Genomic DNA, 26,192 nt, shown 5'->3' with positions numbered 1-26,192 from the left:
AGGTGTCAGGCTGGGACCGCAGCCCAGGCCCGCCTAAACCCGGCCCCTGGAAAGCGGCAAGGGCCGCAGAGCCTGGCGTCGGAGGGTGTAAGAAACGTCTCATTTGTTAAACGGGGTGGTTACTAGATGAAATTTAATTTTGCTTGCTTTTTAAAAAGTCCGCTCTCCCGCATCGGCACTCGTGGCCGAAGGGTTCGTGGCCCCGTTTCTCCAAGCACTGAGCTCTTCACGGTGCTGCGGGCAGCCCTCGACCGGAGGGAGGCAGTGCGGGGTACAACATCTCCTCCGCAGGACGGGGGCCCAAAGCCTGAGCCTCCCCCAAGGGCTGGGGCGCAGTGAAGGGCAAAGCACCCACGGGTGCTCCCCGCTGCCCAGCCCAAGCCAGGCGGGCTGCCCGCGGAGACAGGCCCTGCCGCCTCGCAAATGCCGTGGCAGCCTTCCTGCCGTACAGCTGTTTTCAGCAGACCTGGAGCCATAAGCCAAGGTCAGAGCCCACTACCATCAGTAAAGTTCCTTTGCCCAGTCCTGCAAAGGCCTGCCCAGGCAAAAGGGCTCAGCACTCAGGCCCTAGGGAGAGTTCAGGTTTTAGAAACTTTCCCCATTTTTTTTTTCCCTGTTGTTTGTTTCCCAGTGGTGAAAAGAGGTGCAATATCAAAATTGCATAATGTAATGGTCTGCATTAGCCAATTCCTTGTTAATCACTGACTTGCACAATGCATTTTGAACAAAGGTAATCCTGTACAGAGGGGAAATCTCAGTAGCAGCAATTTCAAATGCACAAGTACAGCTACAGTAAAAAAATCTGCTTAATCATGCAGTTTTTTAATACCCTAATCTGTTAGCCTGCTGGAGAATGCAAGGTAACAGGATATATGAAAATATTAACAATATATTTCAATGCAAGAAGCTATTACAGCTGAGAAAAATATCTTTTAAAACAGCCACCTCAGGTACCTTAGAAAGAAGCTGGGATTGAATATACTATTCAACATGACATTTAGAAAACATTAATACAAAAGGGCATATACACAGGAATATGGGAAGTGTTTTGTGAACTTCCTGATGTTAAATATAATTACTCCATAAACATATGTTCAACACTCACAAATGTTTAAGCTTCTCTAACTATATTGGTTTGTAACGTGAACATAAACCAAGCCTAAAGGTTAAACATTTACTTGTCACATTTATTGATGAGTTTTCTCAGTCTGTGGCTTTTCATTAAAACGAATTAGCAATTTCATCATGTTTATTCTCCAAGCTACTATTTGTTCCCTCTCTCACCAATGACTACTCCCTTTGATCATTAAAAATAGTTTCTTAATTCATTCTGGAGCTGTATCAAAAATCTCAATGGTCGCTTTTAAATTCTTTTCAATTTCTACTGAACAGCTCTTAATACCCAAGGCTATATTTTACTGCATGTACTAAGCATGCAATACAATAGGGCTACAGCCTGGTTACGATGTCTAGATAGTACTTGATCCCCCAAATTGGTTTTTTGCTTAAATACAACCAGATCACATTTGAGCAACAGCCTTTCAGAACTTGTTTCTGGACTAGCTAAACATTTCCTGATACACGAAGAAACAGTCTAGCATTAAGTATTAAGAGAATTCTGTGCCGCCAGCTCAGAGGGTTTACAATCAGAAGGGACAATTGCCACATGGTCTGACCGCTTCTGACTCTCATCAGCAACTTTTGCACCAAGTCCACAGTATTTGAGTTACACTGTATCTCTTAAAGGCATTCGGTCTTCATTTAAAGACTGACTGTAACAGAGAATCTACAGACTTTATAGTTCTGTTTTTCAGTAGTTGATTACATTGTTAAAATGTGCACCTTGCTTGTAATCTCAATTTCCAAAGACTGGTTTCTGTTTTATCTAACAGATTAGAGAGTTGCCTCTATGATAAAAATCGTTCCTGTGAACACAACCAATACACCATGACCAAGTGACAACCCAACTTTGAGCTTCTCTATTAGCTATTTCTCATCTTTTTAATAAAATATCATCCTCCTTAAAATGTGGGTAGCCTATAACTAGTATTCCCGTATTGATCTTGCAAATATATAAAGGGTGTAAATCCTCTTTGTATTTCCATTTAATATTCCCTTCTTATATAATTAAGTCTAGAGTTTTTAGTTCTGGGCATAGTGCCACTTCACACAGCTTCACTACTAATGGTATGAATACAGCACAAACCTGACTGATGGAGATGGGTATCAGTGTGGTATGGTACAAGACAATGAACAGTAAACCAGATGGTATAGTGCACCTATGATTCCCACCTAACAGATCTCTGCCCCGCAGAGTCCACTACTTCCACTCTCTGAAGCTGGACTGACACAGCTACTGGATCTCAGAATTTTCATTGACTAGAATAGATGGGCACAGCTTTAGATCCCAATTCAGCAAGGTACAAAACCAGCCTCTTTGCTTTAAGCATATAAGTAGTCCATTTCATGTCCACTGGAGACTGAAAGGATAGCAGTGTTTCCTGAGTTTGTTGACAAGATCATACTGATCATTTCACAATAATGACCTTCTGCAAGACAGTTTTTGCAAGAGGTATTCTGCAGGATGACCAGCTGGGGTGCATGGAGTTCTGCCTGGGGATGAAGGAGTGTCTGACTGAGAGCTTATGGGTCAGGATTAAAGGGAAGGCAGGGACAGGAGACGTTATAGTGGGGGTCTGCTACAGGCCACCCGACCAGGAAGACCCAGTGGATGGGGCACTCTATAGATGGATAGAAGCAGCCCCATGGTCAGAAGTCCTGGTCCTCACGGGAGACTTCAACCACTCCAATATCTGTTGGAGGGGCAACACAGCAGGGCATAAGCAATCCAGGAGGTTCCTGGAATGCCTTGATGATAACTTCCTTCTCCAAGTGCTAGAGGAGCCATCAAGGAGATGTGCAATACTGGACCTTGTTCTCACCAACAAGGAAGGGCTGGTGGGGAGTGTGAAGCTCAAGTGCAGCTTTGGCTGCAGTGACCATGAAATGGTGGAGTTCAAGATCCTTAGGGCAGCGAGGAGGGCGCACAGCAAGCTCACTACCCTGGACTTTGGGAGAGCAGAATTTGGCCTCTTCAGGGATCTGCCTGGTAGAGTACCATGGGATAAAGCCCTGCAGGGAAGAGGGGCTCAAGAACACTTGGATATCCACGGATCACCTCCTTCAAGATCAGGAACAATGTATCCTGACAAAGAGGAAGTCAGGCAAAAATGCCAGGAGGCCTGTATGGATGAATGAAGAACTCCTGGACAAGCTCAAACACAAAAAGGAAGCCTACAGAGGGTGGCAGCAAAGACAGGTAGACTGGGAAGAATGCAGAGACACTGCCTGGGTAGCCAGGGATAGGTTAGGAAGGACAAAGCCCTGATAGAATTAAATCCAGGTCAAGGGCAACAAAAATGCTTCAGTGGGTACATCAGTGATGAAAGGAAGATTAGGGAAAACGTGGGCCCTCTTTGGAAGGAAAAGGGAGACTTGGTTACCTGGAATATGGAGAAGGCTGAAGTACTCAATGACTTTTTTGCCTCAGTCTTCACCAGCAGGTGCATCAGCCACAACATGATGCAGAAGGTAAAGGTGAGGACTGGGAGAAGGGAGAATTTCCCACTGTCGGAGAAGATCAGGTGAACAAGTCCATGGGACTTCAGGGGATGCATCTGCAGGTTCTGAGGGAATTGGTGGATGAAGTGGCTAAGCCACTATATCCATCGTATTTCAGAAGTTGTGGCAGTGTGATGAACTTCTCACTGACTGGAAAAGGGGAAACATAACACCCATTTTTAGAAAGGGAAAAAAAGACCTGGGGAACTACAGGCCAGACATTCTCACCTCTGTGCCTGACAAGATCATGGAGTGGATCCTCCTGGAAAATATGCCAGGGCACATGGGAAATAAGAAGGTGATTAATGACAGACAGCCTGGCTTCACTAAGGGCAAATTGTGCCTGATGGTTTGGTGGCTTCTACAAGAAGGTTAGTGCTGGTGAACAAAAGGAGAGCAACAGGATGTCATCGACCTGCACTTGAGCAAAGCTTCTGACCACATGACTGTCCCGCATGACATCCTTGTCTCTAAATTGAAGAGACATGGATGTGACGGATGGAGCACTCGGTGGATAAGGAACTGGCTGGATGGTCACACTCAAAGAGTTGTCGTCAACAGCTCGATGTCCAAGTGGAGAGCAGTGACAAGTGCTGTTCCTCAGGGGTCGGTGCTGGGACCGGCGCTGTTTAATATCTTTGTTGGTGACATGGACAGTGAGATCAAAGCACCCACAGTAAGTTTGCCAACGACACCAAGCTGTGTGGTGCAGAGGCTGGAAGGAAGGGATGTGCCATCCAGAGGGACCTGGACAGGAGTGAGAGGTGGGACTGTGCAAACCTCATGGGGTTCAACAAGGCAAGGGCAAGGTCCTGCACATGGGTCGGGGCAATCCCCAGCACAAATCCAGGCTGGGCAAGGAGTGGATTGAGAGCAGCCCTGAGGAGAAGGATCTGGGGGTATGAGGGGATGGGAAAACGGACTGTGAGTAAGCAACATGCACTTGCAGCCCAGAAAGCCAACCGTGTCCTGGGCTGCAGCAAGAGCAGTGTGGCCAGCAGGTCAAGGGAGGGGATTCTCCTCCCCCTCTACTCCACTCTCATCAGACCCCCCCTGCAGTGCTGTGTCCAGCTCTGGGGACACCAACAAACAAAGGACATGGACCTGTTGGAGCAGGTCCAGAGGAGGCCACAAAGATGCTCAGGGGCTGGAGCAGCTCCCCTGTGAGGACAGTCTGAGAGAGTTGGGGGTGTTCAGCCTGGAGAAGACAAGGCTCCGGGGAGACCTTAGAGCGGCCTCCCAGTACGGAAAGGGGCTGCAGGAAAGGTGGGGAGGGACTCTGCATCAGGGAGTACAGAGATAGGTCAAGGGGTAGCAGTTTTAAGGTGAAAGAGAGTAGATTTAGGTTAGATATTAGGAAGAAATTCTTCCCTATGAGGGTGGTGAGACACTGGCAGAGGTTTCCCAGAGCAGCTGTGGCTGCCCCCTCCCTGGCAGGGTTCAAGGCCAGGCTGGACGGGGCTTTGGGCAGCCTGGGCTGGTGGAAGGTGTCCCTGCCCATGGCAGGGGGGTGGAGCTAGAGGATCTTTAAGGTCCCTTCCAACCCAAATCATTCAATGGTTCTGTGATATTTCTTCTAAAAATAATGCAATTCAGAGATGTGTATATTTTATACCTGTAAAACTCACATTACTACTTCCTTTCTCCCCCAACTCTGCTCAATTTTTTTTTCCATTTACACAAGAGAAGTGTGGTTTTCCATTTACTGAGAGAATTCAGTACCTCCAAAACCCAAGACCAAGGTACCTCACAATGAATACTTGAAATGACATATTTGCTGATGAATAGTACCCCAAACATACAGTGCATCAGAAAAATAATGAAAAATCTCAGGATTCTTAATCCAGTAATCTCTACTTTAAATACATCTAGTAATTTCCCTTGCATCCTATATACAACTCATTCTAAATAGTGTTCCCAACTGTAGGCCTTAGGAATCCACACCATAGTGATTTTTGTACTGAAGAACAAAATGATAGATAAACAGAATTTTTAGCCTCTCACAATTCTTGCTGTTAGCTTTCACAAACACTAGACTGACTTTCATATAAATGAAAGCATTTTAGTTCATACTAATGCAGTAGCTGGGAACTGCATAAAACGGTTGTCTAAATTAACCTAACTTGACCTAACCTTTAAAATAATTACACAAAGAAATTACAATACAATAGTATATAAAAGTATTTGCCTCAGGATTTATGGCCAATGGAAAAAAAGTTTAATAGTGTAAGTTAATGACTGGAAACTCACATAATATTTTAGTTTTATACTATATAGTCATGATTTGTACTGTAAATGAAAATGTATTTAAATTGAAATATTGAATATTTTAAAATAAATATATTCCACAGAAAATCCAAAATGAAAATTCAAACTTGAAACAATGGTATCAAAATTCAGCTTCTTTTCTCCAGGATCAATCATTCTTTGAGTTTTAAAAGACTGGATTCTTCTCAGTCCTTATCTAGGTAGTTTGACACCAGACAGCCAAGCAATAGACAGCAGAAGAAAGGGCAGCTTGACTGGAGTGCCAAGCAGGCTAATTCAGCAGCTGGTTGATGTCAAATACAACAGATAAGAGCTCAGTTCTCCCTACTTTTTCCCAGTTGGAGGGTCAATAGGATCTCTTTCTGCTGTCTGGCCACTGCTTCTGCCCATATTCATATCAGTGTAATGCCTTTGAAATCTTTGAAAGACTGTTAAATGTTTTACAAGAGCTTCAAAATTTATTAGGACATAAAGACCAGGAAGATTTGATAGATGACAATATATGCTAACTAGGTTTTCCTCTAAAAAAACTGATAGCTTCTTTCTTCTTATTAATCTACTTTATACTTCTGGAAATTTGCATTGAAAAGTACTAAAAACTTTCAACTGAATCAGATCATATATTGCTGTACATATACCTATTTTCATTTGAAGTACATTCTTATTATTTTGCACTCACTATTATTGTTTAGAAATATTATCATTACTTTAAAGTGGAAATAATTTAATACAAAGACAGAAAATACAATTATAGCAAATATTATTCTTACGGATGCACAGGACTTTGAAATAATTTTGCATTTTTATTGGTTTAACTAAGACTGTGAATCTTTGATGTGCTACAGACTTTAGAGTTGCTAGATCCTTAACTAGCTCTCATTAATCCCAGTGTGATAGATTTATTTTTTATCTATTAGATGTCAATTATTACTACGAATTTTTTTCAGTCTTTCTATTCCAGATCATAGTTTTACGACCTTGAAGTTCCTCTAATACAAATGTTTTTACTCTGGCTGCATAAAAATTTAGGGCTTTATTTACATGGAATTAGCCTTTCCCAGAAGCTCATGATCTAGGGGCAGACTGAAGTGATTCCGCTTTTTTTAAATTTAGTAAAAGAGGTTCAAGTCATATTTGCAGCTGCCAATCTACATATACTGAAGATACATTTCTTCCTCAGGGAGTTGTGGTAGAAGTTTCAAACCTGTAAAAAGTTCTATAGAGGTTAATCCCAGGGCCCTTATGAACTTGTTCACAAAACAGTTGCAAAATGATACAGGTGCATAGTGCCTACAGAGTGGGACATTCTGAATATTAAAGACACTGTTCTAAACCAAGAACATTCTCTTAAGTTTCTATGCAATATAAACTCACCTATTAATGTTTCATCTGCCTCTCTAAACTCAGTTCTCTTTTCCTAAGATATGCATACACTTCTCCTCTGCCCCCTCACTGGCACTCCCTAGAGTTCTCAAGCCCTCACTTCACCTTTTGCAGCTATTTTATAAGACATGACACTCAATCTGTCATCAGACTTTCCGTTTCTCATACTGATTCTATATTATACTTACAGATTGTTTGATGTAATGGTGTTCTTTAGGAACAATTTCTCTCCAGTCTCAACTGCCTTGTCTGTAAATGAAAGAGAACACCAAGTTTGCATGTTTTCTTTTCAGATTTTCTCTCTACTGTGTGAAAATTTAAGAAGAGCCTTTCTTAACAAACACATCATCTGGCTCCAAATCCAACAAAGCATTTACACTTAAAGACGTTACAAAAAGATAATTGAATTGATTCAAGGGTCTATTTCTGTACATCAGTTAGAAGATGTATGAGACATCAAATAAAGAATACTCAAGACTGATAATATAAAGGATTTACTGTCAGGATTTTGCAATTTAAATTTGATGACAACCCCTATTTTTCAGTCTTCTGAAGTGAAACATTAAATGTAGCCATGGTCAACCCTCTGTGCACAAGATGGACTACATAAATTGTCTGTTTTTACATTATTTTCCTCAATAATCTTTCCTCTTCCCCACATGCTGAATGTACTCTGCTGCTTCCTACCATCTTGGCATTCATCGTGAACACCTTAAAAATCTTTAAAATACCATAACTAGAAAGAAAGTTTATGTAAAGCTATTCAAAGGATGTCATAATATAACTGAATTGCACTTTGAAGTTCATTTATTTTAGTTTACTTTTTCTACTTACTGTAAGGTTGCAGTGAAAATTTTAAAATCTGATTTTTAACGTAGGCTTTTTATTGCATATGCTCAATCATTCTTTCTTCACACAAAAGAATCTGCTTTCTCACATTCAGCTTGATTAAAAAGCTACCAGTTGGTTATGTAAGTGCAGTATATGGAATGCATGCCCAGAATTGCTGGCAGCACATTACTGACTGAAAGAGTGCAAGACCCTTCAGAAATTTCTAAAGCTATGTGCAGGGTTCTTTCATGGCAATTGTAAAATGCACTTTAGGAGCAAGAGCTAACTGATCTCACAAGAACAACTGAACTTAAAGACTTAATCTTTTATTCAAAAGTGTAAGAGAGCTCCAAGGAAAGGAGAAAAAAAAAAAAAAAAAAACAAAGGCGGGGGACACACAGAAAAAGATATTCAAACTTATTGTTCAAATTCGAAACTTGAGTTAGAATAGCATGGGGTAGATAGAGTTCTTGCCTATCTTGCCTAGCCGGCCAGGATTTTCAGACCAGGTGCATACCAGAAAAATAAGGATTCAGAGGAATGTCTGAAAGACAGGAAATATCCATGAGAAATTAAAGAAATGCCATCAGTAGACCTGTGCTGATTAATGCTCAGATGAGGATACAGCTGTAAGGAATTGAAAGAGAATTTCACTCAAACTTAGTTTTGCTGCACACAGTGTCATACTTTCTGGAATTTTTTTTTTTTTTTCTTTAATCTGCATACTGCCAACTCAGCCTTTTTATTGGAACTGCTAGTAAGAGATAAAAATATGTTTCCTTAGTACAATGTAATTGAATGAACAAGCTGAATGGACTGGGTTTGAGGCTCATACATTTTTTTTTTTTTTTTTTTTTTTTTTTTAAACTTCATAAAGGGGAAAAACCTGGGCATATAACTAAGAGGAGTAAATTTTCTCCTGCAACCAAGAACCAGAGAAACGTATGGTAAGTAATGGAGTGACTGCCACAGCTTATTGAAGTAAATACTTTCCCAAGTCAAACTCAATCATATTTGTAGTCCATGTTTTAATGAAGCAACGATTTGAAGGAGCTGCAGAATCACATTTTTATGTTCCTCTTACCAGAGGGAGCATTTTCTTTTCCATATTACAAGTTAACTTTCTGACTGCAACCTAAAAATGTTATGCTAAGGTTCTGGAGTAATTCTGGGTTTGACCTTAAAGGAAGTTCACACAGTCTATGGGACAGAGTCCTCAGGCCTGTTTTCTGAATTATTACATAGACAAAATTGCACTTAAATTTTGGAACAAATGTGAGTTTTGTCTTTGCTTCTTAACAACTACATAATACTCTACTGTGGAAGAAGACCTGAACATCTCCCTGGCACAATGAACAGCAGCTAAAAGATGTGCTCTCAGGCTGTGTTTGCTACCTGCTCTTATAAAATACATGGTATCAATCTCATGCTATTGATATAGAATGACACTAACAAAGTTATCTTTCTGTATTTTTGCATGTGTTGTCTCTGGAGGAGTTCAGCATGGATTGAGGAACTGTATCTTCCCAATTTGATGTGTCCTACCACCAAAGAGGGTATTTGGCTGTATCATGTAGCTAATTTGCCTTTTCAGCATAAAAAACAAGTTCTCTCTGGCTTTTGCTTCCAGTAACTGAGGTAGGGCTTCTTTAACAGGATATAAGAGAACAGTGTTGCAAGTTCCAAACAGAAGTGCCTTGTGCTACACCTCTTACAGACTGTCAAATTTTGCTGCTGTTTTCCGAGCACCTGATTATTCCACTATTTCAGACAGGGTATTCAGCAGTTCTGATGCCTGAATATTATATTTTTTTATATATATAAAAACATTTAAGTTGATTTCTAATGCAGAAAAAGAGATCTGCAACTTTTAATTTTGATGATACCAAAAAGTGAGTAAAAAGACTGTGATTAAAGCTAGATGCTAGAATGAACAGAAATCATTAATGCACCATTTCTCTAGTCTCATTTGATGATAAATGTAAAGTAAGGCTCACTGGCTGTGGGGTAGGCTCCTAGACATCCCGTAAACCCTGGAATCATGTTCCTTGTAAAGAACATCAGAAAAAATGAGATCACATAACACTATTATTATCTAACAGTTATAATCACAAAGCACTGTTCTAACAGTCAGGGATTATCTATGAGTTAGAGGACAGTTCATTTTTCATAGGCAGCAGGGGAGTAATGTACAACCTCTGCTACTGATGGACAACTTGCTCTGGCTCTTCATGGTAGCATCACAGAGTAAGGCAGCCTTGATTTTACATGCATTGCTAGCCTGTCCTTGTTTTACTCATGCTTCCAAGTTCACAGTCTAATCACATTTTCAAATTCAAGTCACATAACAAAAACATTTTTGATTGCTATTATTTGCACATAGTCCATTTCATTAAGTCAATTAATTCAGTGCAGTATCACAGGGGTTGCATCAATACTAAAGCAATGTTAGCGTGGTGTTTACATAAAATTCACTGTCATAAATTACTAGTATAGTATTTTCTTGATTTGTAACCTTATTTCAGTATCAAATCTCTTCCAACTTTAATTATTATTCCTTAAGCCTCTCTTACAGTATTTTTGTTCAAATACTGCTCCACTCACATTTATTGCCTAGAGGTTCTTTTACCCTAGTCATTTGGTTGCAGAGGTACTGCTGAACACCTACAACTTTCAAGGAAGAAGTTGAACAATCCTTATTTAAGACTTGTTCAGTCCATCCTTGTATTCTGCCTTGATCATTTACTTCCCTTTTCTCTTTGTCTAACACTGTATCTTTGCTTTTTCTTCTTCTATATTTGCTTCTCTTCATTTTGCAACATAATGTACTTTCTATCATATCCATTCAGACAAGGACTCTGAATAGACTGCCTGGTCTGGATTTAGTCACTCTTCTCTGTTTTCAACAGCTTGATAGCATATTAACTGCACACTGTAGCTCAATCAACTCAAGAATGTTTCCCTACCTGATCCTTTTCAAATCTGCAGGATAATGATTCCCTACATGAATCATGACCTGCTCTGCTTTCAGTTATTCAACCAAATTTTATCTACATTATTCAATTTTCCAGAGGAAAAAACCTTCCAAAAAATAAAGTTGAACAGAAGCAGTTACCTATCTCTGAATTAGTGAAATAATCCTTTCGCACCGGTCATTCTTCGTTACATCTGCACACTGCCATTTGGCAGACTCTATGCTACATAAACATAAAACCAGCTCTTCATTACTGGTTTTGATCATGATACAAACTGAATGGAGTCATTAGCCAAAATGTTATCCATAATTTCACGTTTAAAAATATTTTTAAGCTGCCAAATATTACAAATATTGTTTCAGCTGCATTGATTAAAAACCACTAAGTAATCATAACTGTATACTCCCTGAGGATGTTTCAGGAAGTTATATACTGGAACCAATTTTCTCTCCAATATGGTTGTCTAAATTCAGGTCAGGTAGCCACTGACTTAGTTGTCTGAAATTCTGAAATCTCCATAGCAGAAACATATCATGTGTACATGGCAACAGCACTGGTACTTCATGTTGATTTCTCAAATGTACATAAATTAAAACCACCTTGGTTTTCATAGAAATTATTATAATAGCTAAGCACAACAGCATCTACATTTTTAACCAGTTGGGCCTCTGGTAGAATATTATCATAGAGAATATACAAAACATGACAGATATAGGTACATTTATTTTTACTTATTGCCTCTTTGTAAAACTGCTGTGTGTACGTACTTTTTTTAGTATCCGTTATAAAAAATTAAAATACTTATCAGTGTTCAAAAATTCCTGGGAGTCCTGCAAAAAACTGTTGTAAATAAGGACATGTAGAAAAGAGACAACATTAGACATTATAAATTATGCATTGAAGAGCTGAGAATTTTCTGTGATTTACAAATATGAGATTAACCAAGTCATTATGATACGCATCCATTTCTTAAATTGGACATACGTTGCACTAGTCAGCTTCATGATTAATCATGAAGTGTCCCGTACAATTACCAGAACTGTGTTGAGTCAAGAATCTTCTATTTAGTTAGCAGCTTCTCTGATAACGTCCAAGACAGCAAGTTATGTTAACAAAATTACTTCCATCTATAATTCAGTCACCCATTTGGGGGTTAAATTCTTCAGGTTAGGAATCAAAAACACAATCCTGAACCAAAATGGACTACAAATTAATAGAAGCAAAAGGAAGGTTGATTTCCCACACACCTCTGCATAACTCTTGACATTTTACTCCATTCTCCACACATTCCTTTGCTTTTATGCCCTCTTTTACCAGAGGCGCAAACAATCTCTATTGATGTACCTAGTTATGTCTGGAAAACATTAATGTTGATATAGTGAAAAAATGTAATGTAGATTCATTTTCACGTAAGCTATTTTCTCCTAAATTACAGAAATGTAGAACGGGAGAAAAAATAAACTGTTTTTTTCCAATGTTTATTTATATGCTATTTAGGAAGGGACGACCACATTTTCCTGTCAGTTGCAATAGAGAAAGCCCGTTAGGTTCAATGCTGGCATGCAAGTATTAATGACAGCAATGCTTCTGTCCTTATCCGTTAATTAAATCTAGGGAACGTTAAATTGCTGTGCACTTGCACATCCTGGAGTAATCTGTGAGCGTAGCTCTAAGAGGTATCCAGTGAGGGGAACAGTCTCACTGAGCACTTCGCTTGCTCTGCAGCTGTGCGGAAACTATTTGGGTACTGACAGCCAAGGGTCTGCTTCTAAACAAAAAGTGTAATAACAGACTTCTGTTTATATTTCTTTTAATTTAGACACTAATTAAGATCTCTTTTTACTACTTAACTGTTGTTTTTTCAGAAAACGTGTACTTTTTTTTAAAGTAGTTTCCACTTAGAAACAGATGGAAAGCCTGACTGCTTTACTCTCAATACAGAGAGTGTTTTCCTTTAGCCTCATCTGTTCAAACATTTATAAATAATACCTACACTAGACTACTAAAGGTTAAGCCTGTACAATGTAGTTTAACATACCTTTAATATCAAAATGTCCAACAGTAGGTGGCGCATGTATTATTTGCAGTATGAGTATTTCACCATTTTCTTTGTCATTTAATTCTACAGCAGTTTTAAAACCATTTGCAGTACAATTGTTGAAAAGCACATATCTTGACATAATTTAAAGGGATAATTATTTTTAATTCTTAATTGCTACATTAAAAAAGAAGAGAAGAAACACCAAGCTAGCTTTTCAGGAAATACTAGGCTATAGGAAATTAACTGACAAAACATGGTTACAGCAGACAAATTACAAAAGCACCATTTAAAAATTAAAATTAACAGAAATTTACATATTCTGATTCTTTTTAGCCTAATTTTTTTGTTAGATCAGCTGTTTCAAACAGGTAGATGTGCTAGGCTAATAATTATTCTCTCAACCTCCACAATTTCAAGTGGAATAGAATTTTCATATGGGAACGAAAATGTGGCCATAAATAAAATATAATAAAACCAGGTCCTGTGAACATTAACACAGAAAAAAAGCAGATTTTACCTATTTCTTTGAAGATATACTTTATTCAGGATATTGAGGACTCAGGATAGGATATTCAAATATCTTTTGATATTTGAAAGTCTCAGACCTGGTTCACCAAATAAAAGAGTTCACATTTATTTATTGCATATTTGGTATTCAGCCTGTTGTATCAAGTGCTTTGTTCACATTTGTTGTAACATCTAGTATGTTCCATGAAAAATAAATGGTTTCAGACACGCTGGATTTCTAGGTTTCAGTTACGCTTTATCACTTTAAACTTGGAAGAAAAATGTAAGAGGCAGAATTTAGTATCAGACACTATAGTTCTAATGTTTCTAGGAACTATGTGAGTTCTTTATACTTTTCTTCCAAATGCTGTTTCAGTGAAAATAATCTAAGACAGGGTTCTTGAATATCTGAAAATCTATAAATATGTAAAAATTATAAACAGTTCAAATTAAGCAGCAGAAGCAGAGGAAAAAGTAACAGTATAGGCATTATTAACCTGACTTTTTCCATGCTATAATTTACATGTTCTAGTAAATTAGTGTCAATTTTTCACTAAATATACTAACTCCTATCACATACATGTTATGAAGCATATAATGAGAGAACAGTTGAGGCTGGGAAGGATTCCTGGAGACCATCTAGTCTAGACCAGCTCAAAACAGGGCCAACTAATGGAACTTGCAATGTCCATTTGGGTTTCGAATATCTCCAAGGATGAAGACTCTGCAACTCCTCGATGCAACCTGTTCTAGTGTTTTATCAACCTCACAGTATTTTTTTTTTCAGTTTTCTTTTTTCTTTCTGCTTAAACAGAATCACTGTTATCTCATTTTTGCCCACTGTCTCTCCTCCTTTCACATGTTATCATCATGAAGACTCTGTCTACATCTTTCCATCCTCCCATGAGGTATTTATACATCCTTTATCCATTTATACAGTATTTATACATATTTACACTGATAACATCCTCCCCAAGTCTTCTCCAGGTTCAACAATGTCAGCACCTTTCCTCATATATTAGATGCTCCAAACCCTGAATAATCTTTTTTGTCCATTTGCTAGACTCAATCCAGTATGTCCATGTCTGTCTTGTACTGGTGAGCCCAGAACTAGGACACAGAAGTCCAGATGTGCACTCACCAGTTCTGAGTAGAGGGGAAGGACCACCTCCCTTGATCTGATTGCAACTCTTCCTATTGGAGCCTAGTCTTCCCAATGCAATCTTACTATATTATGAAATCAAGGAGAGGAACATTAAAATCTTTGGAGTATTGAATGCTCTCCCTTCTCCCAGTTAGCAGCTATTTTTCCTTACTGAAATGATGAATGAGAGATCTCGACAGAAAAAACAGTTATGACAGGGTGGGAGGCTGGAACTTGGAAACAACTTGGAAACAGGAATTTCTTCCATCCCAGTTGGTTTACACATCAAATTCCCCCAGTAATCAGCTTTTCACAGAAAAGATACAGAAAATACTGTTACAGAACAAATGCAGCAAAATGCAATGAACCTAGCTGTAGCATATATCTTTTTTTTTTTTTCTTGTGAAGTTGTTATAATACATACTGCAAGTTTAGCTTTAATGATGATTTAGTAAGATAACAGAGCAGTTAAGATACTGGCAGTTTAATTGAACATACAAGACCAGGTGGCATGGTTTCAGGATTTTTTCAGTAGAACACAAAGATCGTAATTTACTTTTTACAATGCTGACCACAGGTTGGAGTTGTAAGCTCAGATATGCTAAAGACATAATATCCACTAGTCAAACAAAAGGACAAAGGTCCGACACAAATTGGCTTTTCCATTGTGAGAACTTCAAAAGTAAAAAGCATCATCAGGAAAAAGTGTAGAGCCATAATACTTTTTTTTTTTTCTTTTTTTTTTTTTTTTTTTTTTTTTTTTTTCTCCTCCCAGTGATGATTAGGTTTAAAGTATAACATTCCTTCACTGTGTTCTAAGCTACTTACTGAAAGATCAAGTTACAAGGCCAGCAGCTTTTGAATTGGGGAGCAAGTGTCAACTTTGATCAGCACTTCTCAGGTCTTGTACTATAATCATTGTCCCCAAATGGGAAATTTACAGCTAAAATTTTATCAGTGGTTTCAATACAGCTTAACAAATCTATTTTAAGGAGAAAGAATGATGTGACTTGAACATGAGTATAGCAGTCTGAAATACATAGTTGGCTGCTGAATCATTATCATAACAATTATAGATGGCTCAAGATTAACTAAGAGATAATTTCTGGATACCTGCTCCAAGAGTCACCAACATAGATCTCTTTCAATAAATATTTAATATTTTAATTTTAATTATGATTTACTATTTTATTTAATATTTAATTAACAATTAATATTTATAAAGATTGGAAAGAGCTGTATTGTGCCTTGATCAAATATGCAGGTGATCTAAAACTGTAGAGAAAAAAGATATGGCACTTGATACAACAGAATTATAGTGACAGATAAACACTAGGAACCAAGTAGGAAACAGTAGGAATTCTGCAGTGTCTGTAAATATACACGTGTGTGCACGTGTAGATATATATTATAAAAACATGAACTATCTGTGAACATGTATACATATATGTCCACACTCATATACCTATAGGCATACACACTTTAGCTGTTAAAATACAGCTTTGACACAAGCTGACTCTAGTTACAGTTTGAAGACTCTTGAGCAGAAAAATCATGTGAAGAAATCCACATAAATAAATGAGATAATGTAACCCACATAAAAAAACTGAAGGCTTAATTCTAAAGAACTAGTAGGAAAAATCCCACTGATTCCAATTAAAGTCCACCCAATTCAGACACTGAGGTGAAGATTCTGGACGTGATGCGGGTGTAGAAACTCACAGAAAGACAACAGAGACAAGAAATAACATCCTAACTGAGCAGTAAGGTGAGAAAAGGGTGTACTTTTTTCTTTTCTTTTTTTTTTTTTTTATGTCTAGCAAATACCAAATAACAAAGTACAGAAGAAAGAAAAGGCAGACTTTTCAAAAGTTTTCATTTTTATCAGACCAACGAGACATTGGTCTAAGGTCAACATCATCTCTGGAAATGTTAACCACACAAACAGACTAAATTATCTCAAATTATAAGTTCCTAAATTTAAACTCCTCTATTCTCAGTTGGACACCGTAAGTGGCAAGTTTTCAAGAAAAACTGTGATGGTAATGAGAAGTATATTATAGCGTGGTTAAAAAAAAAAAAAAAAAAAAAATTAATTGTACTGAAGATCAAAATGCAAAAGGAAAGCACATACTTTACATGCTTTTAAAATTTTTATCATTGTGATACTGTCATAAGGGCATGTTCTAGGTAGGGAAAAAAAGAAAGTGATAATGGAGAGACTTTTGTAGCCAAGGCTGATGCACCCCCAGAGCAGGAACAGACTAAGATACAACTAATAGGTTTTTGTCTTAAACCTAGACCTAAGAACACTAAAACCGCCTAACCACTGAGAGTACGTAAGGATTTTGTGACATTCCAACAATACAAATAACAAACCCATGCAAAAATCATTTCTGTAACACAGCTAAGCATATACATATATATTTACATGTATGTATATACATATTGGAAAGGGGCATACAGAGATTTGTGGTACATCTGCACAAATGGGTTGCACAATGGTGCACAAATACATCTGCAAACAGCAAAATCTGCACAAAAGGCAAAGCACATAGAGCAGGCAGGAAAGATGTCCAGGGAAATGAAAACTAAAAAAAAAGCAGAAAGTGTCTTATAAAATCAGAGTAATTCTGCAGAATAAGCGAGAAACAGGCCTGGCAAAAGCCAGAATGCCAGGACCCCAGAATAAAAATAACTATGACAGGATGTGTGAGAACCATAATACAATAAGGACAGAGGAAAGACTGTGGGGGGAAAAAAAAATCTCCTTCAGTTCCAGCTTTCCATGTTGAAGAGCTCTCAACTCTGACCGCCTTGATTTCTGTGACTAAAACCATCAAGGACTAGAGCCATCAGTGCTAACCATACAGTATCAGGTCCATGGGGTTTTTTTTACACTCATCAGTTTACAAGATTGTTAAGGAGTAATACTCTGAACGTGTGTTAATAATAATTGCCAGTGCATAAGAACTACACTTTGGCAAAGGGTATTGTTACTCTAGATCAATGTTGCTTTGGAGCTGGCCTTATTTACTGGCCCTCTAGAAATGTTCCCATCACTGTGATTTCTAATTCCCCAATACATGCAAAGATACACAGATATAACATATATACACACATACATATATTCAGTTGGAACACTTTCCATGTTTGTCTCCAATGATAGCATTCTGTCATGACTGGAAAAATCCCAGGGAGTTTGCCACCAGGTTTAAATAATTACTTAAATCTTGTTAAAGCTCATTATAAGCTTTTCAAATTTTTGCTCCAAACAAAAATCTGAACAAGAATAAGAACCTCTGGAAATGGAATATTGGCATACTGACTAATTGAGCACCACGTGATGCAGATGGATAAATAAATAAAAGTCCTGTTCTTCAGAAATATGAACCCAGTTTAAAAACAACGATTCCTATCCACATCAAAGCAAAATAAGTCACATCTGTTTGGAACTGAAAAATGAAATGCAGAAACATAGATGACAGTTGAAATTTCACTAGCTACATTATTATGAAATAGTGTCTTGCTTTAGTTTGTTTCTTTAACTGGGTCAATACGTTGTCAAGATATTGTTTATCCCCAACCTGAGCTGAGTTAAACTCACGGAATATGACATTTCAGTATTGCTGAAAGGTAAGATGAACATATGCCCTAATAGTCTGTGCATGGCTGGTAGCAGTAGGAGAAGGATACTGGTTATGTGTAGCAAATGCCAGTTTTCTTCAAGAAGCAGATTCTCCTTTGGCTCAGAAACAGTGCAGACAGCATTCACTGGAAAGGAGGGCTTCACTATTAGCCCATGAACGTGACCTTCCCTTATCATTAATTAGTACATGGTGTACTCAAGTTGTCTTTTGTGCTCCTAAAAAAAGCATGGTAATCTCTGTCTAAAAACGTCAAAAGATCTTTATATGCTTCAGAACAGATAATTTTCTACAGTTAACATTTGTAAGGTCAGTCGGACATCCATAAAATGAACTTGGTGAATACATAATATCTTCTGTTTTCCCTTGGGTTGGCTGTTAATCCAATGGATGAGGCAAGGCTGTTCTCATCTGCTACATATTCTTGGGTTTCACCCTTAATGATGAAAGGATATAGACACAGCTCCTAGCTGCAGAAAGTTTTGTGCTGTTCCCATTGTTTAAAAAAAAAAAAAAAAAAAAAAAAAAAAAGGTGGGAGGAGCATAATGTATTTAACACATAAAAGAAAAGGACAAGTAGGATTTGTGTATAATATACAGAAAAACAAACATAAAAGTAAAAATAAAAAAGGTTTGCTGCATCCCACCTTAAACATTATGTAAGAACATCTAATCTCTACCCATAAAATGAAAAAGGCTGTGAAAAATTATTCTCAGAATTCTTCAATCTGCATGTCTCTGCAGTCAAATTAAGGTATGGTCCTAACCAAACCCCGGCAGAATCTGCAAATAATTTTTGTGTAAATTGAATCTGATCCAAATGTCCTGCTCATGATTGTCGTGAATACTTAAGAATGCTCTAAAGTTTATCTATAACCTTAAATTCATGTTCACAGCACCACAGGGTGGGGTCAGTAATGCTCAGAATTTTACAGTGTCGAGTCCACAGCTTTGTGAAACGAAATGAGTGAGTTTTACATTTGGTATTAACAACCCCATGAAACTTCAGTTTCTAGTGCTAGAAGCTGACATTCATTACAACTTAACATTAGCCCTCTGTGACTTCACTCCAGGGGCTCAAAAAAACAATGAATTCATCCTATTCCCCTGTGGTTTACACTTAGCTCAAAAATTAAGACTGTCTGTCCTCATGAAACACATTCTCAATTAATGCTTCATTTTAATATTTTCCTAGAGTAGTCATTTTGCATAATAAATTTGTTTCGTGAGATGTTGCTCTGTGGAAATGTGCTCTGTATGTTATTTCTAAAGATGTCTTCAAATAGACCAACTGACAGTGCAAGAAGATGAATTTTATTACTTAAGCAGTTTCCTACACAGGTGTCTTACAAATTTTGGGGACTGGAAAAAATTCCATCAAATATTTCACTTTTTAAATCAGAGACATTTACTTATTTATTTACAGACTTCAACACCTTTAGAAAGTACAGCTTGCAAAGTGTTGGGCCTGAAAAAGGCTTCCTTGGGCAAAGTAGTATGGAAATGCCAAAGAACGAGACTTTTGGTGGATATCATAACACATTTTGTTAGCATTATATTTTCTGCATTAATACTTGTAAGTTCTACTTCATATTCATGAATAATTTTACTAATATTCTTATTATACTTCATTATTACATAAATACTAAAAATATTTTAAACATTTAAAATACAGTTTCTTTTTGGAAAGGTAAACTATGTGGTCCAATATTAATATACTATCTTTTGTGTGTAGATGACTGTTATCCTCAGCTACAATTCAGGATTTGTTTATGCAACAGTGAGATAAATATATCACATCTGCAACGAGTAACAGCACAATGGGAAATGTTGTCCCAACTTGTCCTCCAGTGTCTGTTCATTTTTTAATCATTTGCCTTCATTTTTCTACATTTGCAGAACTATTATACAAAACTGTGAGCCTTATATGAAAATTGAAATAATTTTCTGTATTTTCATGCTCTTAGAATCTGACCAGTTAATATAACCTCAAACCACTATATAGAAATCCATTTGCTCCACAGAGCTTTCTCTTACCCATATGTCCGTTTCCTCTCATGCATGAACAGAGACCACAACGCTGAGACTACAGAAGATTGTGTAGACCCCAATTTCCTCAACTATATGAACACAAAATACTTGTCCTCCACAAAGAAATGGTGCATAACTCAGCTTGCCTCCTTTACATCACATCATATCACCATAACTAGATAGATATAAAAAAAAAATATCCAGATTCCTTTTACTCCATAGTCACTGAAGAGGTTATAAAAAATTTAAAAAGGCTTAAAGACTCTTCTTTCCACCTTTATGGTACATAAAAAGGGGAGTCTGAGATTGCCTTGAGCAAAACCAATCTGTTTCTCCACATTTTCCAAAAAGTGACACCTCACTGTAAATTACAAATGTAAGTTTTTATCTTACAATATGGAAGCCATGAATGAAAGACAGTGTTTTAGTCTAAATCTGTGAAAATTTCTCACGGCACAGAATATGAGCTTTTAATAGGCTGACTGAAAACCAGTGAGAATTTCAGTCATCCAGCATCTTTGTATTCTATGTGTGCCCAAACAGTGGAAATTAAAAGTGATTTTTAATGTTAAAGCACAGTTTTCACAAGGACTCTAGCAGTATTTTCTCTTTAGTCTAAAAAAGTCCGAGTCCTTCTCATTGCTACAGTATCTGTTATCTGGCTCTTCAAAGGCACTCAAACATTATGTGCTATAGAACACTGTAGCGATAGGCAACTATAGGGTTTACATTGCAGTTCTTTGATGAGTTAAAACTGATTTGAAAAGTGCTCAAGTTCAAGGAAATATAACTCAAAAAATCTAGAAAATAAAAGATCAGTAAAACATTCTACCACATATAACTTCTAAACATTTTTTTTTCTGAATTTATTAAAAATAAAAATAAAACATTGAATGTTTATTGTACTTGTATATGTTTTCATGTGATTCTTTTATAAAAGACATTTAACATTTTTATTCAAGTTACTCTGAAACATTCTCTATGCACAGTAATAATGAAATCAAGAATAACCCCTATTCAGCTGGTTGCTTATGGTGCCACAAGAACCCTTCTCTAAATTTTACTCCAGTACTTCTGCTTGAAAATTAATGCTTTTGTCTACAACTACTTCACCAAGTAAGAATAACAAATTTGCTCTTTGCAAATTGGACATTATAAGTTTTAGAAGAATGATTGTGCTTACCACCAGCTTACAACCACATAAAAACATCACACAAAGATATATGCATCATTCGTAGAGATAACTCCCAGGTGTTGTCTTGGAAAGAGAACGTGTGTATCAAATGTGACTTAGTTGCTTGATACCATCAGCCAGTGTCAGTGATTAATGAGCAAGAAAAGGCAAAGCCACGGCATGCTTTCCCTGCCAGAAACAAAATTTCAGTACCTGAATTTCCCAGGGTTCAGTGATTGCTTCCCAGTCATTTCGTGGATCTATTCCTCCCTACAACATCTCAAAGAATCTAAATAAAAATCTCTTTCCAAGAAATAAATGGCCTACTCATAATAAAGTGAACAATGTTTAATACTCAGCTACTGCAACTAGGGAGAGTTCTGTAAGGATTAAACCAACAGATTTCCACTTACATCCACTATTTCACATCCACTTTGAAGTGGGTAATTTGAAGAAAAGATGTGGGCCAGATCTCAGGTAAAACGGTCAGAGGAAAATAATTCTTCAGCTTCACTTCACTGCGGAAGTTTTAAGTAGAAGAAAAAGAAAATTTAAGATATTAAGCTATACTCTGATACTTACATTTTTTTTATTTAAAGAACACATTTTATTTAATAATTTATAAAGCGTCTTGCAGCAGAATGGAAATTCTCTGTTATTTAATAGGAATAGATCCCCCTCACTTATTACCAAAAAAGGAGGCACTAACAAGTTTTGTTAATCAAATAATCTTTTGCTCACCTAAGCATTTACATGCACTTTGCAGCATTTCTAAAGTTTCCTCCTGATCCACAATGGCCACATCAGCGAAACCAAAACATTCATTTTCCATATCTCAGAATTTTGCACAGTATTAAAAGACAGGGTGTATCGTATTATTTGAACGTGATTATTTGCCAGACTATTTATTAAATGCCCACATCTGTCAAACTAATTAATCCTATGTCAGCCATTCTTAGGAAGACAACAAAGATGATGTTGATAAGGTTCTGAACAACAAAGTCACCTGGGTCAGAAAAGCCACTGTAGCCAGTTACTTCAATTATCTAGACAGTCCCTTCAGTTAAAAATATGATGCAGGGTTAAATCCTAAGAAATTTCCAGAACACGTAGAAGAACTTCATGAGCAAAGAATCACTTCATATTTCAGAAGTTCTACTTTTTCTGTATGTTTCTAGAGTATATAAATCTAATATATCATGTATCTCTATATCTAATATATCATATATATACTACTAATCAAGCAGTTATTAACACGGAGGTCTTTCATTAAACAAGCTTTTTTTAAAAAAAGTTTTTTCCATGTTTGTTTGCTAGCATACAGTGATGAGTATAAAAAGGGAACCCTGACTAATGTTCTTAATGAACAATAGAATATTGTAATAAGAAATAAAATATATTAGAAGCCATAGGAACAAATAAAGATTCAGTAGGGGACGTGGAAGCATATATACTTGAAAAAATACACATAAAAAGAGCTAACAAATATCACTTTAAAAAGTGTAGCCCATGGTTTGTAACATTTCTATTTTATAACATTCATGTTCAATTATCTCCGCTTATGTTAATTTTTTGACAGATACTTTAGTATTAAGAAAATGTTTTAACAAGATTTTTACAGCTTGATTACAGATGAAGATGGCTAAATTCACAACTGAATTTCAACAAGCAGCAATTTCAGTAACTGATAAGTGTATGCAAATAAAGAATGAGATTTTAACATGCATTAAATTGACTATAACGTACTATTGGGAAATAGCTTTTGCAACAACTACCTAAGGTTTAGAAAACTCTGATTTCAAAGTAGCAAACACAATTGTAATTGTGTTTTCTTCCTAATATCAGGACTTCACAGAAACAATATGCTTTATTGTAGTTTCTAAAACATTTTTTTCTGCAAGGATCTTTATAAATTCCTCTTCTGGAGTTCTCTCTCCTAATAAGAGGCAAAGGCAGAAAATACCAGAAATTATCTCAAGAGAGTAGTATTTTTGTGCTCCACACCAGAGGAACAAAAGTCATCTGCATCAGTAGAAAAGAATCTTCTATTATGTGAAAAGCCAATAGTAAGAGACCTTTCAGGTACTACAGATTTCTCTTTACAGTTCCATTTCTCTGCATTTAGTTTTCTAAATCACTGGGGTTTTTTTACTCCTAGAGAAAAAAAAAAAAAAAAAAAAAAAACAAAAAAACAAAAACCCAAAACCACTCAAAAAAATCCCAAACCCAAATCACCAAACTCATTTATGCTAATGCTTTCCTAGTTCGTGTTTTTCCTAACATGTTGTCTAGTACTTGACTCGCATCCAATTCAAATGTTCCAAGTACTTAAAACTAATCATACTCCTAATTTCAACCATTTAAAAATCAAAACTCCGTCTTAAAAACCATGATAATGAAATGTGATAGTATTCTCAAACCACCATGATTCTTCAGAGACTTACTTTCATTTAACGACCCTGATTTCAGATCGTGCTAAAGGTTACATGTGCTAGCCCAAAGATTTGAATTTTTTTATATCATTAATTTTCCTCTGATTTGCAGATTACATTTGAAGAAAAATGCTTCATTTCCTTATTCTAGTCAGATGACTAACAGTCCCTTAATAATTCCACTCACGCTCTCTTTGCTGTTTTTATGTGCTAAATATCTGCAGACCTTTATGAACGGCATAGGTGTTTCTTTAACTAAGGCACGCATATTTAACTTGCTTAATCTTTTCTCATAAATTATTCTCTTACTCTCCAAATAATTTTTCATGCAGTTTTCTAAACTCACTCCAATTTCCCTAATAAATATCAATCCTGAAATTTTAAGGAGCAACTCAGTCTTGTTGGAATTGACTTCTCTTAAATGATAGGAAGATAGCAAATATTGAATGTATGGTTCTTAAAGAGTAAATACAATGCCTCAAAAGTTTGGTCACAAGATCAGTCTGTATTAATTTGTATTTGCTTGTGAATGTGAAGACTTACATTGAAAGGGGATGGTATGCTGAATACGCAGTGGAATGGTAAAGAACAATAATGGAGAATATGCAGGAAAGGATGGTATTAACAATTTTTTCATGTTTAAGTTATTCATTCATAAAGCAGAACTAGTATATACAGAGAGAACACAATATTGAAATACCTGTACTTAGAAAGTTAAAAATATGACAGAAAGTAGAGGAGAGGGATTAACCTTGGAATAAAATTCTATCATGTCATATGCAACAAAATAAAGGGGAATTTGTAGAATGGGCTACCATACCCATATTAGCTTAAGATAACTAGCAAAGTTAACCATGTCTGTGAAAGTACAATGGAACAGGCAGACAATCAATCTGGCAAATTTGTACCCTGGCTGTGAAGGCAAACTCACATATTTCAGGATAAAATTCTGTGCATTGTACATAATAAAAATCTTATGTCAAGTCTATAACAGTCGGTTTGTAAATGATCAAAATTTCAAATAGATCCAGTGCTTCTTGGCTAAAATGCAAGCTAGAAAGTGCAACAATTTATTTCTTCTACTAAAAAAAACCTCATAAGAACTAAAAAGAATACCACAGGTCTCACAGCATGAAACAGCTGCAATTTTACAGAGAGAAAACCCTAGATGAAGGACTGAATTTTAGTTGTATATCTGTATGGTTCAAAGCACTGTTTCAGGTGACAGATGCCACAATTAATAGAATGCATGAGATTTTATTCAGATGATGAAAAATAAGAAATAGTGAACTCTTACTTTCAGATACAATTACGCAGTCAATGTATGCAGCCTGGAGCCAGGCATAGAAATTCTTCCTCATGGAAATGACTGAAATAAGTATTACAATTCATACTAAAATGTAAGCAATTACACTGCCATTTAAGAAAAAGGGAGAAAGAATAAAATCTAGTCTTTCTCCTTTAAAGTGCTTATAGTTTTTTTAAGTGAAGAAAACCCAAAACCGTATTGCAGGTGCAATCTTACTACAGTAAGTTTATTAATACAGTTAACTCTAAGAACTGTTACCCAGAAGAAAAGGATTTAAACATAGTCACTCACTTTGCATCCCAGGATTTCTTTTATATACTTAAGTTTCCCCAAAATTTTGCACAGCAGCACACGTTCAATTGTACCAAAGTCTGTTTTAGACATAACTGATTCTAGCTTGTCAAGCATCTTGCACGTTAGTACGCCTTCGGATTCAACATGCCTTTTGTGTATTTGCGTGTTTTTTCCTAAGAACATGTTATCTTTGTGATATATTTCCCTTATATTGGTGGCTTTGCCTCTCAGTCTCAAATACACTATTCAGTATCTATGCTTTTTGCAGGTAATACTGCATATGAAGAGCTACAAGTTTTACCATCTTTTAATATTTTTCTTATACTCTGGTCAATAAAGTTACATCGCATCCTATCAGATTAAGAAATCAAGATGATAAAATAATGAAATATGGGGAGGTTCACTGAGTGTCTCTATAACAAGAAACTCTCCTTAGCAGGTTCAGGAGAATGAAAGTATTCTGCCATTTCAGTGTGGTTACTGTCTGCGAGTCATTTGTGGTCCATTAACAAGGGCCAGTGTCTCAGCAGGGGTA

The 26,192-nt window shown here is 36.7% G+C and overlaps 1 protein-coding gene across 1 annotated transcript in view; it reads right to left on the bottom strand.

The window, feature by feature from the left end:
- The window catches only part of LONP2 (lon peptidase 2, peroxisomal), a 70,878-nt gene extending 49,005 nt beyond the window's left edge, over window positions 1–21,873 (bottom strand). The window contains exons 1-3 of the mRNA XM_026856956.1: window positions 21,836–21,873; window positions 12,113–12,138; window positions 7,461–7,521 (exon numbers count right to left, since the gene is read on the bottom strand). Of these exons, the coding sequence (XP_026712757.1) occupies window positions 7,461–7,521; window positions 12,113–12,138; window positions 21,836–21,873 (125 nt within the window). The remainder of the gene's footprint in view (window positions 1–7,460; window positions 7,522–12,112; window positions 12,139–21,835) is intronic.
- Between the last annotated feature and the right edge of the window lie 4,319 nt (window positions 21,874–26,192).

Source organism: Athene cunicularia, assembly GCF_003259725.1.
Source record: "Athene cunicularia isolate RWA chromosome 11 unlocalized genomic scaffold, athCun1 chr11_part1, whole genome shotgun sequence".
NCBI lineage: Eukaryota > Metazoa > Chordata > Aves > Strigiformes > Strigidae > Athene > Athene cunicularia.
This window is presented reverse-complemented; position numbering and strand designations above follow the sequence as displayed.